Below are 15,395 nucleotides of genomic sequence, written 5' to 3'. Positions count from 1 at the left end.
CAAGCAAAAATCCTTCGAAAGATCTACGGACCAATCTGCGTTGACGGTGAATATAGACGTCATATGAACCACAAGCTGTATCTGTATTCAACGACATTAGTGTATCGTGAAGCAACAATTGCGTTGGCTAGGCCATATCATAAGAGATATCAAAAATATACAAAGAAAATTTATATCACATATCAAAACCCTAATTTTGTCCATTTTGATTTAAGAAAATGACCAATATTGCGATTTCTATCAGGCAATATCTCCGTCATTCATCAGTAAAATGAAACGTGTTACTTATAGTAGATAGGAAACAAAGACATGTTTGAAACAACAAAGACGACAGCTGTTTCTTTGTATGTATAGATGTCCAAAGTTTATCAGTTTTATTTGTAACAATCGAATAATATGTGATAGGAAATTTTATTACCCTAAGACAATGCACTAAACGGCTCAATTAACTTTGGGTTGGACTGGAACACATGTAAACTGACGTTTTCTTTTATTTACTGACATGATAACAGTTGTCTATAAAAAGGAAATACAAGTTCGTGTGAGTTTGCAGTTTCCTTTGAATCTCCGTATTACTTACAAGCAAAAATGAATAAATTGAGGTTTGTCTTATTGATTTGCTGTTTCGCAACGGTAAGAAATCTTAATTCTGATCCAATTCACAATTGCCCTATTGATCGTATATATTGTTTAGATCTTTGCTGAACTTCCTGATTGGTATCCTAAAAATGAATTGGAAATAGAAGAAACATGTCGACAGGATGCTTCCATAACCCCTGAAACTATGAAGAAAATTATGGCCTACGAAGTGGATGACACTCCTGAAATTCGTGCATTTTTACTTTGCCTAGCCCACAACAAGAACGTTTTTCGTTCTGAAATGGGCTTTAAAGCGGATCGCCTTCAGTTTGTAATGCAAAAGCGTTCTAAGTTGGATTGTAAATTGGACTTTATTGAAGGTTGTGGAAATAAATCTAAAGATGTTGAACCAGATGATGCCATGATTTTTGCCATAATGCAATGTATTCTCGATGGCAGGGAAGAAAATTGTAAGAAAATTGAATAAATTGTGATTTAGAAGTAACATGATTTTTTTTTTGCTGAAAAAATGTAATTATATTTACCACAATATATACAAAAATGGATACATCCATAAACTAGACTCGAAATTTCATGAGCTAGACTTTACTGAGCCATACAAATCTTTTTAGTAGTTAGGGGACAGGTTAAAATCCGAAAAAATTATCATATAGTTATGTAGCTATTGTTTAAAAAAATACGATTTTTGTAGTGCTTACATCATATAAAATTGGCCGAATAAGGGTTCCATTATTTATTAATGAATTGAATTACACTCCTTGACTACGGAATAACCACATTATGTCTGCAAATATTTGCAAATCTTTTGATAAATGCATTTTTAAACGATGGAGTATTGCTTGTACTTAGTAAGCATTTAGCTATGTATGTATTTGTATAGGAGCTCTATGACAATATTGACCTATGTGGACAATTTTTTATAAGAGGGGCTCTACTACCGAACCAAATTGAAAATTTTTTGTAAGAAGTGAGAGCACGGAACGCAAAATTACAGTCATGTCGGTTGGTCAAAATATTTAGAATAACCTTAATTAGGAGGTACGGTTACATTTTTGGGAGAAGGTTTTCTATTCCTTGAGAAGCGGAAATGTAGCCAAGACCCCAAAATTAGTTGAAATCGAGTAATACCGTTATATGTGCGCTATAGCTGAACTTGATCCAATATTGTCTACTGTCGGACCCATATTACCTACACACTGTTTATATTTCAACAATATACATTCATTAGTTTGGAAGTTATTAATTTAGCCTAGCTGGATCAGCGATTTCGACCACTGTGCGACGCAAAATTGTCTTTTTCCTGGTCAAAACTCTGTAACTTTTGAATGGATAAAAATGTTTTCATAAACTTTATTTTTGTTCGACAGATAACACAAATAGATTTCAGATGCATCAAAAACGATCAAATTCGGTCTAGTAATTGCAGAGGAATTAAAGGTCAAAGTTAAAATGTTGAGTTTTTTCATATGCTGAATTTTTATACCCTACACCACTATGTGAAAAGGGTATTATAAGTTTGTTTTGATAAAAATTCATGTAACAAGGCGAAAAATATGTGTCCTAGACCTCCAATCTTCATATCTCGACGAGATAAACCGATTTTGAGATGTGAGTCCGTACGTCCGTCTGCCCATTATAAATTGTAATCAAACTCCAGGCCGCAATTATGGACCGATCGTCACGAAATTTTGCATGGAAGTTGGGTTCAGACTAGAATAGGCCCCTATTGTTTTTGGTGATGATCGTGAAATATTTAGCGTGTGAAATGGACCAAAAACAAAATTTTTAAGCGATTTTGTCGATGCTTTGTAGGTCGCAATAATAGTCCGATCTCCTGGAAATTTTAAATAAGGTAAGAGTATATGGCAAAAAAAATATTTAGAGGGTTGAATGGGCCACAACCGCCCATGTAAATAATATTTGGAAAGCCAACTCATGACCTTTCCATTGATGTTAATTATCTTCATTTACGTGGTCAGATAACAGTGTTACGGCCTAATATATCCAGTTATTTGTTTGTTGTGTAATCATAAGTACACATAGTCACGAAATTTTGCCCGAGGTAAGAGTTTAGGTCGAAGAAGATGCCTACAATTTTGGATGATGATCTGATATTATTTAACAGGTGAAATGGACCATTACTTTTGTATGAAAAATATAAAAAAATTAAATGTTGGTCCATGTTTTAATTTCTGGAGGGCATATGCCGGCAAAGTAGCCTAGATATGGAAAAAGAACTACTGACCTTTCCCCTGATGCAAATTGCAATAACGTGTCTGTTAGATAACGGGCCTACTGCCTAATATATAATGGGTTTTGTGTAGAGAAGTGTATAAGTGGTTTTGTCCCGAAATCTGACAGAACAATGCTATTAAAAATAGAAGCCAAGCCAATAAACATCAATATCATCCAAGTTTATGCACCCACAGCAGATAAAAGTAATGAAGATATCGAAGCCTTCTATACAGAAATTGAAGACTTAATGAAAATGACAAAACACCATGAAATCACGATAATACAGGGCGATTTCAATGCCAAAGTGGGTAATGAAAAATAAAGTGGTGAATGAAAGGAACGATAGAGGCGATCGGCTAATTAATTTATGCCCAGAATATAAAATGCTGGTAACAAACACGATGTTTTGCCTACCTAAAAGAAGGCTTTATACCTGGAAATCCCCCCAGGACAGAGAGGGAAATATATTCAGAAATCAAATAGATTATATTCTTATAAACAAGAGGTACAGCACAGCCATTACAAAAACTTCAACATATCCAGGGGCAGATGTACCATCAGACCACAACCTCCTGATGACGAGTCTATGTACCAAACTTAGAACAACAAAAAATAAAACACCAAGAAGGAAACTAAATATTGAAAAACTAAAATATGAAAATACTATGACAAATATAAAAGAGCGTGTCAATTCGGAGTTAAGTAGGATCAACGCAGAGGATGTTGAAAATATGTGGAACTCCATTAAGGTAACTTTAATATCTATAGCGGACAATGGTCTAGGAAGCTGCAATCGACCACAAAAACAGAAAGAATGGATGTCAGATGAAATACTACAACTAATAAATGAACGTCGTAAATATAAAAACAAAAATTATGAAAGGTATTGGGAATTGAACAAAGAAATACGAATAGCAGTACGTGCAGCAAAAAAAAAAAAATCATCAATGCAAGGAGATAGAAAGACTACAAAATCTGCATGACGACTTCAATCTCCATAAAAAAACTAAAAGAAGTATCGGGAGTATACCGGAAAACAAATTCCAAAATCTTATATAACAGCAATAATGAAGTTGTGTTTAGTACTGAAGAGAAGAAGCTGATATGGATTAAATACATAAAACAGTTATTCACAGACGACAGCCGATCCACTTACGAATCTATTTCCCCACCACTCACAGGAACCTCAATTACCAAGCAAGAGGTAGAGTCTGCAATAACGTCTTTAAAAGACAGGAAACTCGGTGTCGCTATTATTAGTCCTCTTAGCGTATAATTCAATATGATTAATTTTGGGATTTCTATTCATTACACTGTGCAACAAAATTCAATTTTTTTCAAAATGATGGGAAAAACCGAGTAGATTATGAAAGTAGAGCTAAAAATATGAGACACGTGTATCGGCGTTTTTAAAGTTTACGTCGGAAAGTAACCAAAATAGGCGCCCATTTTTAAATTTTTCGAAATATTCGAGTTTAGATATCTTGGAATCCTTGCTTTTCAGGTATATGGTGTCTTTGGCAACTATAATTAGGAGGGTTTGGGAAATATTTTTGTTAAAAATTGAAACCCTCATGCGGTTCATCAAAGGGGTCTTTTTTGTCCTTTTTTCGAAAATCTTTCAAAAACTCATTAAAAATGTGATCGTATCAAATCCGAATATTCTACAAAATTGTTTGCCATAAAATTTTACTATAGGTCTCAGAATACACCAAATCTGTAACTCTTGTCTAGTCGCCAGGAATCTGTAAAAATTAAAAACACGTTTTAGGGTTAAAGTCGGACTTCATCTGAATTTATACAAAATTGTCCCACAAAACATAATTTTAGAGAGATGATGTCAGAGACAAAAATATTCTTCGTCAAATTTCACCAAAGAAATGAAATGTCTATTTACATTCTATAGCATGAAAATATCAGCATCAATTTTGCTGAAAAACATAAAAGTATTTCCCAACTTTTTGATTAAAATTTTTTCCTTCTTTTTTCTAGTTGATACATGGAAGTAATATAAAACTTGGTTATAGGTGAAAAGTGTCAAAAGATGAAAAATTCTACACAAAATTTCACTATGAGTTTCAAAATAAACCATAAATCTATGTACACTATTTCCCTAAAAAAATTAGATTACAAATTTATATGTATTAGGATGAAATTATATGTTTTAATTTTGGACTGTTAATTTTACATAATTCCATACTGGATCAAAATCTAGCAAAATCCTTTACTGTTTGGGAATATTGTTAAAGAAAGAAATGTTCCAAATGAAATTTCATTATGAATATCTGAATAAAAGAAATCTGTAACCATAACATATAACAATCTTAGCAGCACTTGTTTTTGAGATATAGGTTTTAGATCCATACTTTCCAATTTTCATACAGATTGTCGTTGTGATTGAAAAATGCAAATATCTTATTGATGGTTTTTCGTTATAAATTCATACAGAAGATGTTGTGCGTTCAATTTAAACAGCTTTAAAAACATTTGTGGTGAATATTTATTTGAAAAATATAAAAAAACCCAGATCGGACCTGCCAAAATTGCGTATTTTTAACACGTTCAACTTAAATTCCGTAGTTAGGATAAGCCATTGGTTACTTATATTGCATGCGAAAATAGATTAGAGGTCTACGGCTATGGTCCAGTGCAAATATAGGTGTCATATGGGCTCTCACATGCACAATTTGGTGTGGTCCAAAAAAACTACAATGATGGGACTCACTCCTTCTTTGGTGGCATTTACGGAATTAACCCTAGCAATTGACATAAATAGCTGTATCATGAATGTCCATAACGAACCCAGTTAGGATATAGTAATTTATGTCAATTTCTAAGGTTTATTCCGTACATGCCACCAAAGTAGGAGTGAGTCCCATCATTGTAGTTTTTTGGACCACACCAAATTGTGCATGTGAGAGCCCATATGACACCTATATTTTCACTGGACCATAGCCGAAGACCCTTAATGTATTTTCGCATGCAATATAAGTAACCAATGGCTTATCCTAACTACGGAATTTAAGTTGAAAGAATTAAAAATACGCAATTTTGCAGGTCCGATCTGGGTTTTTTTTATATTTTTCAAAAAAATATCTACCACAAATGTTTTTAAAGCTGTTTAAATTGAACGCACAACATCTTCTGTATGAATTTATAACGAAAAACCATCAATAAGATATTTGCATTTTTCAATCACAACGACAATCTGTATGAAAATTGGAAAGTATGGCTCCAAAACCTATATCTCAAAAACAAGTGCTGCTAAGAATGTTATATGTTTGGTTACAGATTTCTTTTATTCAGAGACTCATAATGAAATTTCATTTGGAACATTTCTTTCTTTAACAATATTCCCAAAATGTAAAGGATTTTGCTAGATTTTGATCCAGTATGGAATTATGTAAAATTAAGAGTCCACAATTAAAACATATAATTTCATCCTAATACATATAAATTTGTAATCTAATTTTTTAGGGAAATAGTGTACACAGATTTATGGTTTATTTTGAAACTCATAATGAAATTTTGTGTAGAATTTTTCATCTTTTGACACTTTTCACCTATAACCAAGTTTTATATTACTTCCAACTAGAAAAAAGAAGGAAAAATTTTCATCAAAAATGTTGGGAAATACTTTCATGTTTTTACAGCAAAATTGATACTGATATTTTCATGCTATAGAATGTAAATAGACATTTCATTTCTTTGGTGACCTATAGTGAAATTTGACGAAGAATATTTTTGTCTCTGACATCATCTATCTAAAATTATGTTTTGTGGGACAATTTTGAATAAACTCAGATGAAGTCCGACTTTAACCATAAAACGTGTTTTTAATTTTTAGAGATTCCTGGCGATTAGACAAGAGTTACAGATTTGGTGTATTCTGAGACCTATAGTAAAATTTTATGGCGAACAATTTTTTAGAATATTCGGATTTGATACGATCACATTTTTAATGAGTTTTTGAAAGATTTTCGCAAAAAGGACAAAAAAGACCCCTTTGATGAACCGCATGAGGGTTAAAATTTTTAACAAACATATTTCCCAAACCCTTCTAAGTAAAGTTGCCAAAGACACTATATACCTGAAAAGCAAGGATTCCAAGATATCTAAACTCGAATATTTCGAATAATTTAAAAATTGGCGGAACTTGCCCCGCTTATTTTGGTTACTTTCCGACGTAAACTTTAAAAACGCCGATACACGTGTCTCATATTTTTAGCTCTACTTTCATAATCTACTCAATTTTCCATGTCATTTTTTTGTTGTCGCACAGTGTTATTAGTTGTTTTACGGGGTAGAAAATGATAACGTATATCCGTTTCTAATATTACTCCATATTGTGGAACTATATTTCAACTTCCTTAAATTTCCATGGTACCATTATTTATTGGTGATGCAACGGTATGCACACCCGCCATGCACGCTGAAGGTCGTGGGTTCGATTCCCCTGATGTAATGAGGTGGCAGAATCCAAAAATGCATTTCTTACAATAAGTTTATTTGTTCCATAAAGAAATTCTGATTTGCTGAAAGCTAATTCCCAGGGGTAGTGGTGTAGGGTATCACATGGTCGGACCCGTCCGACTATAGCCTTTACTTGTTATATATGTTCAATCTATTAAAAAGGTTAAACACTAATAAACAGAACTGAAAATTTTTTTTAAATATTTAAAATTTGTTCAAAAATTACAAAATTTCTACAAATATTAAACTTCTGTCTCAAAGATAACAACTATTTTAATTACAATAATGAAATAAATCATCAAATCTGTGGAATTCCAATGAATTAATATCCATTAAATATATAACGAAATATGTGGACGACACCCTTACGTTAATAAAATTACAAGATTTAAATGAAATATTTGCCGCATTTAATAATTATAACCAACAATATCAGTTTACATCAAACCCGTTCGTTGGTATTGATATGGTTACGAAGTTTTTCGGCAAATCACACACACGCGACCCGAACGCAAAGTAAGAGAGCAAATGTTTTGATTTGTTTACTTCAGTCTTGTACTGAATGTCATGCAAGCAGGTTTATGCCGCTTTATTTGTTTTTTTTTTTTTTTGGGTACACTGAAAAGATTTTATATTTATATATTTTATAATTTATTATATTTAAGTTAAGACCCTAATGTAAAAATATAAAAAAGAACGAAATCGCTATCATTAATTAACTTTTAGCAATCGCAGTTTTAATAAAAGAAACTGAAGTGGATACTTTTGACTTTGATTCACTGTATATTATTTTTAATTTTAGTCATACAAAGCGAACGCGCCAACAAAATATTTTTTTATTTGAAAATTTTGCCTTTTTAGGCGAAGATCATTTTTAGTATTAATTTTTTTAATTTATTAATCGAGCTTTTTTATGATCTATAATGCAAATGAAAAAGGAAAGCCGACGATTCGAACCCACACACCCACCACTATGTTTGGCTCTGAACGCTAACACGTCGTGACAACTTTTTTCCTGTGTTTTTCATTTCGTACTCAATATGAAAATCATCACCCTGTTCTGTTCTGTCAGTGTAATTTTACCCACACATAAACAATTTATGCGCTCGCTCTTCTTGGTCGGCTATGGTTTACATTCGAAATGGAAGCCAACAACAATTTGACTGGTATAAGAAAACAATGGCAATGGTAGAATAATGAATTACTACACTACGCAACCAAAATCCCAAATAATAAACATAGCAAAAAGTTTTATCAATAAAGTGTTACGCATAAGTGACAATGACAATATGAAAGGAATAAAACAAATTATAATTAACAACAGTTTCTCAATGAAATTAATTGCCCAACTCATCGCTGAAATAAATTAAACAACACACTTGGCGACCCTATTATAAATTGTGATACAAAAAGATATTTCAGCATAAAATACATACCTGGCCCAGTGATGGAAAATTCAGTACAAAATTTGGCTTTCGTAATATTTTGTTCAAACTTAGATTAAGTTCGAAGATGGGTTATATCGGTCCACTTCTTCCGGTGTCTCCCCCACAATGTTCGAAAATGTTCGGGAAATTTGTGCGCGCGATATCACTTGAAGGGAGTGATCGATTTGGTCCATACTTTGCACATCGTGAAATTTCTACCAGACTTAGATGAGGTTCCAATATGGACTCAATCAGTCCACTGCTTCGGGTACCTCCCACACAAAATTACGGAAAAGTTCAGTGTAGGACCTGCTCTCGAATTGTTTCGATTTTTGTTGTAGCAACTTGTATTCGCTGCCTCAATTACGACAGTAAAAGGTTTTTCATGGGCAAGTCCACTCTTCTCGAGAAAACTTCCCGAAAGATGTAAAACCCTCCTATGGCGCCATATTTAGTGGTTGGAGAGCAAGACAACTCTCGAACTGATTAGCCGATTCGGTCCAAAATTTCGTCATACTTTGTCCAAACTTACTTTCAGTTCGAAGATGGCAAATGCCGGTCCACAACATTGGGTACTTCCCCCCCCCCCCTGTATTTAAAATTTCATTAAAATTGTATGCACGATGTCGCTTGAACGGGGCAACCAATTTGGTCCAAACTATGGATCTCCTAATATTTTGTCTAAATTTAGTTTAACTTCAAAAATGGTCCATATCGGTCCTCTCCTTAGGGTACCACCCCTAAGGGACATTTGTGTCTATGTGCAGTTTAGTGTCTGTTCTAAGATCCTTTCGAAATGTATACCTATTCGTTGTGGTCCTGTTTACAGCGATATTATGTTTTCCGTGGACAAGTCCATGCTTCCTGCCATACTGTTCGATGCTTCCTAGCATACTGTTAAACGATGACCCACTGAAATGACTAGTGAACGCGATTTCTATCGAAAAGATATGACTCTCAAAATAAGATCCACTTCCAGAATGGACTACTTCGGTCCATTCCTTTAAGAACCTGCGCCGCAACACTTTTGAACGTTAATCCTAATCCACATTTTTGTCGGCAAGTTAAAATTCGATCTGAATCTAGATGAAAGTTTCAATTCACATAGGCTGAGGGTATATCTCTGTCGGCAAAGCCGACTGACACTTGTTTTATTTGTTCATGCTGAAACGGATTTATGTAGATTTCGATGAGGCATTGTGAACGACAGTACATATCTTTTCAATGCCCATAGGCTAGTGGATATAAACAGTGACAATTTATTGATGTTCGGTTCGTCAAGGTGTACATCGGAATAAACTAAAGCTCCACAAGTAAGAAAGCATCAGTCAGCTGTGCCAACAAAGATATACCCTTGGCCTCGGACCTAAAGAAAAGAAGCATACGCAATACTTTTGACGTCTGTAGGAGTTATTTGAGTTTTTGGGCCAATTTCTTAGGAAGTATGGATTTGCCACAGAAAAAAAAATTGTACTGTGTTAACTGCGGCCGCATACACAACCTATTGCCAAAAATGTAAAAGGATCTCAGGTGAGTCCTTAAACTGCACACTTTCCAAATAAATAAAAGGATGCTCCGATGTAGTCAATAATATAATTGTTCCACAAACATCTCATACCGGACAAGGGAGACTTCTCTCATATCAATGAGTGCACCCCGATTCATATTGAGCTTAATGATATGGGACCTACTGTTTATCGCCGAGTCCGAACGGCGTGTCTTAAGACAACACTTGTAGAGAAGTTTTACATGGCTGAAATACTCCGGAAATTTCGCCAACATTACTGTGGGGTATTTTGCCCCCATTGAAAATTTGATGTTGTGTGGCCAAGGAATCGAACCGCAGACCTTCAGTGCAAGGCGGGTGTGCATACCATTTCACCACAGTGTAGTCAATATTCTGAAATAATTCGAGGCCGTAAAATGTAATATCATGTACAACCAAATCGGTTTCTCCCTTCGAGGCCTATCTTACGTACTACCCAGTTTAGTTGGTGGTGTCAATGATTCTTGGAGCTTTTAGGACAGAATCTCAGGAAGTTAGGACCTGCCCCCGAAATAAAATTGTACCGAAATAAAATACACCGTCGATCCGAGTGGAGCTCTTAAAATTCATGTTTTGCGAATTTTGTGTGGGAGGTACCGGAAGGAGTGGACCGATATATACGAACCCGATATATACCTGGAAGTAATATTACCATATGCAAAGTTATGACTAGTTCGGGTACTCCTTCGAGAGTTATCGTGCACACTATTTTAGCGACAATTTTTTAAGTTTTGTGGGGGAGGTACCGGAAGGCATCGGCCGATATGGCCAATCTTCGAACTTAAACTAAGTTAAACAAAATATTACGAATGCCAAAGTTTGGTCCCGATCGGTTGCTTTTTTCGAAAGTTATGGTTCGCACCAGCCAGACAGACGGACATGGCTAAATCAACCCCAAATTTTCTGAAACGGATTTCGTCCAAACATAGTACTTGTTGTCTAAAACCATTATTTCGATGAGACCCATTTTGCCTGTATGAAAGTGTATATACTCTCTTTACCCTAAAGACTGAGGGTATAATTACAGCATTTGTGTTAAATGAGATTTACATACATCACATTGACTCTTCAAACACTCATTAAAATTTATTAAATTTATAAATTAGGCACTTATATCACAACCCTTCCACTGCTGTGGATGACCATCTTGTTCAACCACTTCCGGACTAACTTCCTTCTCCAAAATACATTTAATAATGTTAAATGCCATTTCATCCTCAGGCTTTACATCATTAAACTTTGCAACACATTCACCAACCAGCTGACGACGACATGTACGATTCAAACCGATACGATATAAAGCATAAGCTAAACGATCCGAATTGTAACCATTCTCACTGGAATAAACATTAAAACCTTTCGATGCACAAAGAATGAGACCTCGGAATGTTGGACTATCTACAATTCGACCATGATCAATGTCATCAATAACAGCTTCCGGTAACTTATATTGCTCTTTGCAATTTTGTAAGATACTATAGGCATTCGTGGGATACCAATCGTTGCGGGCAGCATAAACCTATTATATAATAGAACAATTAATATATTGTTCTCTGTTTTTAATGAAATGAAATGCTTACCTGCACTAAAATGCATGCTACTGATAACAAAATTATTTTATACATTGCTCTTCGTGCTAGAATCGACTTGCAAATAATTGCGAAAATATTTTGCTGGCAATATTTATATTTAATCTGTAAACGTCAAGCATTTTTTATATATTACCTTAACCACAAAAATATATAAATTTAATCAGTTTGATTTGCTATATGTTTGTAAATATATGTTTACTTTGAGCTACATTCTAGGTTTGTCTGTGTAAAGTACGTTAGGGATACAACTTTTTTTCTGATAATAAAAACTACTTTTTTAATTCATAAAAAGTTTAAATACATTGAGAAATCGTCCATAACTGCCTTAAAACAGAGACAAGTTAGAGATTTTCAGGTGAATTTGCTGTCCCTTAGCATAATTTAGCACATTTCAGAGGTAAAGTCTCAAGACATATTTCAGGAATTTTCAGGGGCGTATGGGAAATGCTGAAAAAATGAACATTTAACTTTTTGAGAAAATATTAGAAAAAAAAAAAAACAAGTAAAAAAGTGTCAGTCGGCTTTGCCGACAGATATGTACCCTCAGCCAATGTGAAGCGAAACTTTCACCTCCGGACAGATCGAATGTATTTAAGGTCTCTTTAGAATTTTGTGGTCCTTTTTGGACATTTGAACTTGCCGACAAAGATGTGGAGTAGGAATTAACTGCACAAATGTTGAACTTTTGTAGGGCAGGTACCTTTAGGGAGGACCGATATGGGCCATTTTAGTAGTTAAACTAAAATATTAGGAGATCCAAAGTTTGGACCAAATTGGTTGCCCCATTCAAGTGATATCGTCCTAGCATTTCGGTGGCAATTTTTAAATATTGGGGAGAAGTATCGAAAGTTGTGGACCGGTAATGGCCCTATGGTGACATAGGGGTTTTTTACACCTTTCGGGCTGTTTTCCTGAAATATGGACTTGCCCCTGAAAAAACTTTTACCGTCGTAATGGATGTAGCGAATTCAAATCGCTTCAACAAAAATCAAAGTGATTCGAGAACAGGTCTTAAAGTGAACTTATCCGAAATTTTGTGTGAGAGGTACCAGAAGGAGTAGACAAATATAGTCCATATTCGAACCTGATCTATATCTGGTAGATATATTAGGATGTGCAAAGTATGGATTTCATCGCCCACTCCCTTCAAGAGTTATCGTGCGCAAAATTTTTCCGAACATTTTTAAAGTTTTGTGGGGGGGGGAGATACCTGAAGGAGTGGACCGATATAGCCCATCTTCGAATTTAAAATATGTTTTGATAAAATATTACGAAGGCCAAAGTGTCATAGGGGCTTTTTGTACGATTCCGGCCATTTTCTCAGCAAGTATAGACTTGCCCCTGATGAAACTTGTACCGTCGTATGGGTGGAAGTGAATACAAGTTGCTGCAACAAAAATCAAAGCGATTCGAGAGCAGGTCCTAAACTGAACTTATCCGAAATTTTGTGTGGGAGGTACCCGAAGGAATGGGCCGATTGAGTCCATATCGAAACCTCATCTAAGTCTGGTAGAAATTTCACGATGTGCAAAGTATGGACCAAATCAGTTACTCCGTTCGAGAGTTATCGTGCGCACAAATTTTGCGACAATTTTTGAACATTTGTGGGGGAGGTACCTGAAGGAGTGGACCTATATTGCCCATCTTCGAACTTAAATCGAATCTGGACAAAATATTTCGATACCCAAAATTTGAACCGAATCGATTGATCCGTTCGATTGTTATCGTGCGCACCAGCCAGCCAGACAGACGGACAGACAGACAGACGGACGGACATTGCTAGATCTACTCAAAATTGTCTGAAACGGATATCGTACAAACATACTTGGGGTCTAAAACCATTATTTCGATGAGGCACATTTTTGGTCGTATCAAAGTGTAAATGAGGAAAAGTCAAAATTTTTTAGTTTCCATGAAGCCAAGGTTTGCACTATTATAATACGCGAACTATTGTAGTTTGCCAGTAACTATGACTATTTGTGGATTAATTTAGATGTTTTTGTACAAAGCTCAAAAATTTAGCAAAAAAAAATAATTTACGTGGTAGTTACGACCGCGTAAAGGAAAAACCATAGGTAAAAACACGTTGAATCTAAACAGGTTTTTTACATTGCTATTCGATTTCTGATTAAACCATTCAAATGACGGACATCTGTCCAAAGTAAAAGTTGGAGAATACAAAATGAAGATTACACTTCTAATGTATCACTTTCCAAAATTTCCACTGCATCCACCTTTTATGGATGCTGACATTTTGAAGCCGGATTTCAGGTGTTTTTTGTATTTTTTATGTAACTGGGACGCGCATTCGGATATTTCGAAAAACCAATTAGAGGACTAAAGAACTCGCGATTTCGCATAATCTGATATGTATATTAAGTATGTAGCCCACACAGCAGCAGAGTAATCTACTGCCAAAGTCCAAAATTTAGTGCGATATTTTTTCTAAAAAACCTATTTTTTGGGTACAGTATTTACAATATCGTTTTGAGTGTGCTGGTACCCCGCGATATTTTAGTTTTTCGACGATCCGGATCATATGAATCACAGATCGTAAAAATCCATCTACTAGAACGCCGGAAATGGCTACTGCAAAAATTAAAAAATTTGCGAAAAATGTTTTTCAAAATATCGCTGACTAATTCGCGTTTTATGTGGATCGTTTCCATTTCAATGAAGAAAGTGAATCATCACTCGCGTTTGTGCGAAAACAGCGGTTTGAAAAATTTAGTGGCATGGGAGCTGTATCCGATTTATCCAAAAAATACTGTGTGATGCTACATCCACGGTTCTTGATGGATTTTATTGAAATATGTTTAGATCGATGTATTTTTTCACGGTTGATAGTGAAATCGGATGCGCATAAAAAGTGTATGCACTTTGTGCAAAATATAAGCGTTATACAGTTTGTTGCACACTAAACTGCAGACGATGCTACATCTTAGCGGCCAAAGTAAATCCTGGCAAATGTGTACAAATTAAAAGAGAAGAATTCGCTGTATTGGTAAACCGCATGCGCATCAAGTGATTTTGAGGATTTCTCGATTTACACGCATTTCAAAATGAACATTACCCGATACAATTTTATTTCAAGATTATACCCCATTTAAAGGAACCCAACATTTATTTGAAAGATATCCATATCTTCTGCTAGATGTTAGCGTATTTTCGAGAAGTGATTAGAATAAAAAATGTGATTTATTGCGTGAAATTTAACTAAAATAGAAGAAAAACTCCGACCTATTTTTCTTACATTTTGTTCAACTAACTCACAAAATAAATTTTAATAAATATTTTCTCTTACAAAAATTTTATAAATTTCCTCAATATATTTTTTGTTTTTTGCTATAATATGCAAACCGCTAAACGGATTTGTATAGTTTTGGTTTCATTTGAATCTTCGCGATGTTTAGATTACGTACATATTTTTTATATATTTTTCAGATGCATAAACAGCTTGAATTTTATTAGAACAAGTTGTAAACTACCAATTGTTTGAATGCTTTCCTAATTTCCGCGAAA

The 15,395-nt window shown here is 34.6% G+C and overlaps 2 protein-coding genes across 2 annotated transcripts; one reads left to right on the top strand and one right to left on the bottom strand.

The window, feature by feature from the left end:
• Positions 1–481: 481 nt before the first annotated feature.
• LOC141391395 (uncharacterized) lies at positions 482–1,084 on the top strand. The gene is made up of 2 exons (XM_073964298.1): positions 482–633; positions 695–1,084. Exons 1-2 carry the CDS (start codon positions 589–591, stop codon positions 1,064–1,066), a joined length of 417 nt encoding a protein of 138 aa, XP_073820399.1. The 5' UTR covers positions 482–588; the 3' UTR covers positions 1,067–1,084.
• A 10,257-nt stretch (positions 1,085–11,341) lies between these two features.
• Positions 11,342–11,975, bottom strand: LOC141389837 (uncharacterized). The gene is made up of 2 exons (XM_073962003.1): positions 11,862–11,975; positions 11,342–11,800 (listed from the first exon to the last, which is right to left on the bottom strand). The coding sequence occupies exons 1-2, from the start codon at positions 11,904–11,906 to the stop codon at positions 11,384–11,386; spliced, it is 462 nt and encodes a 153-aa protein (XP_073818104.1). The 5' UTR covers positions 11,907–11,975; the 3' UTR covers positions 11,342–11,383.
• Positions 11,976–15,395: the final 3,420 nt, after the last annotated feature.

This window comes from Musca autumnalis, unplaced genomic scaffold (assembly GCF_047663935.1).
Source record: "Musca autumnalis isolate F117 unplaced genomic scaffold, ASM4766393v1 scaffold_1, whole genome shotgun sequence".
In the NCBI taxonomy this organism is placed as follows: domain Eukaryota; kingdom Metazoa; phylum Arthropoda; class Insecta; order Diptera; family Muscidae; genus Musca; species Musca autumnalis.
Note: the sequence above shows the minus strand (reverse complement) of the source record. Positions and strands in the feature narration are given on the sequence as shown.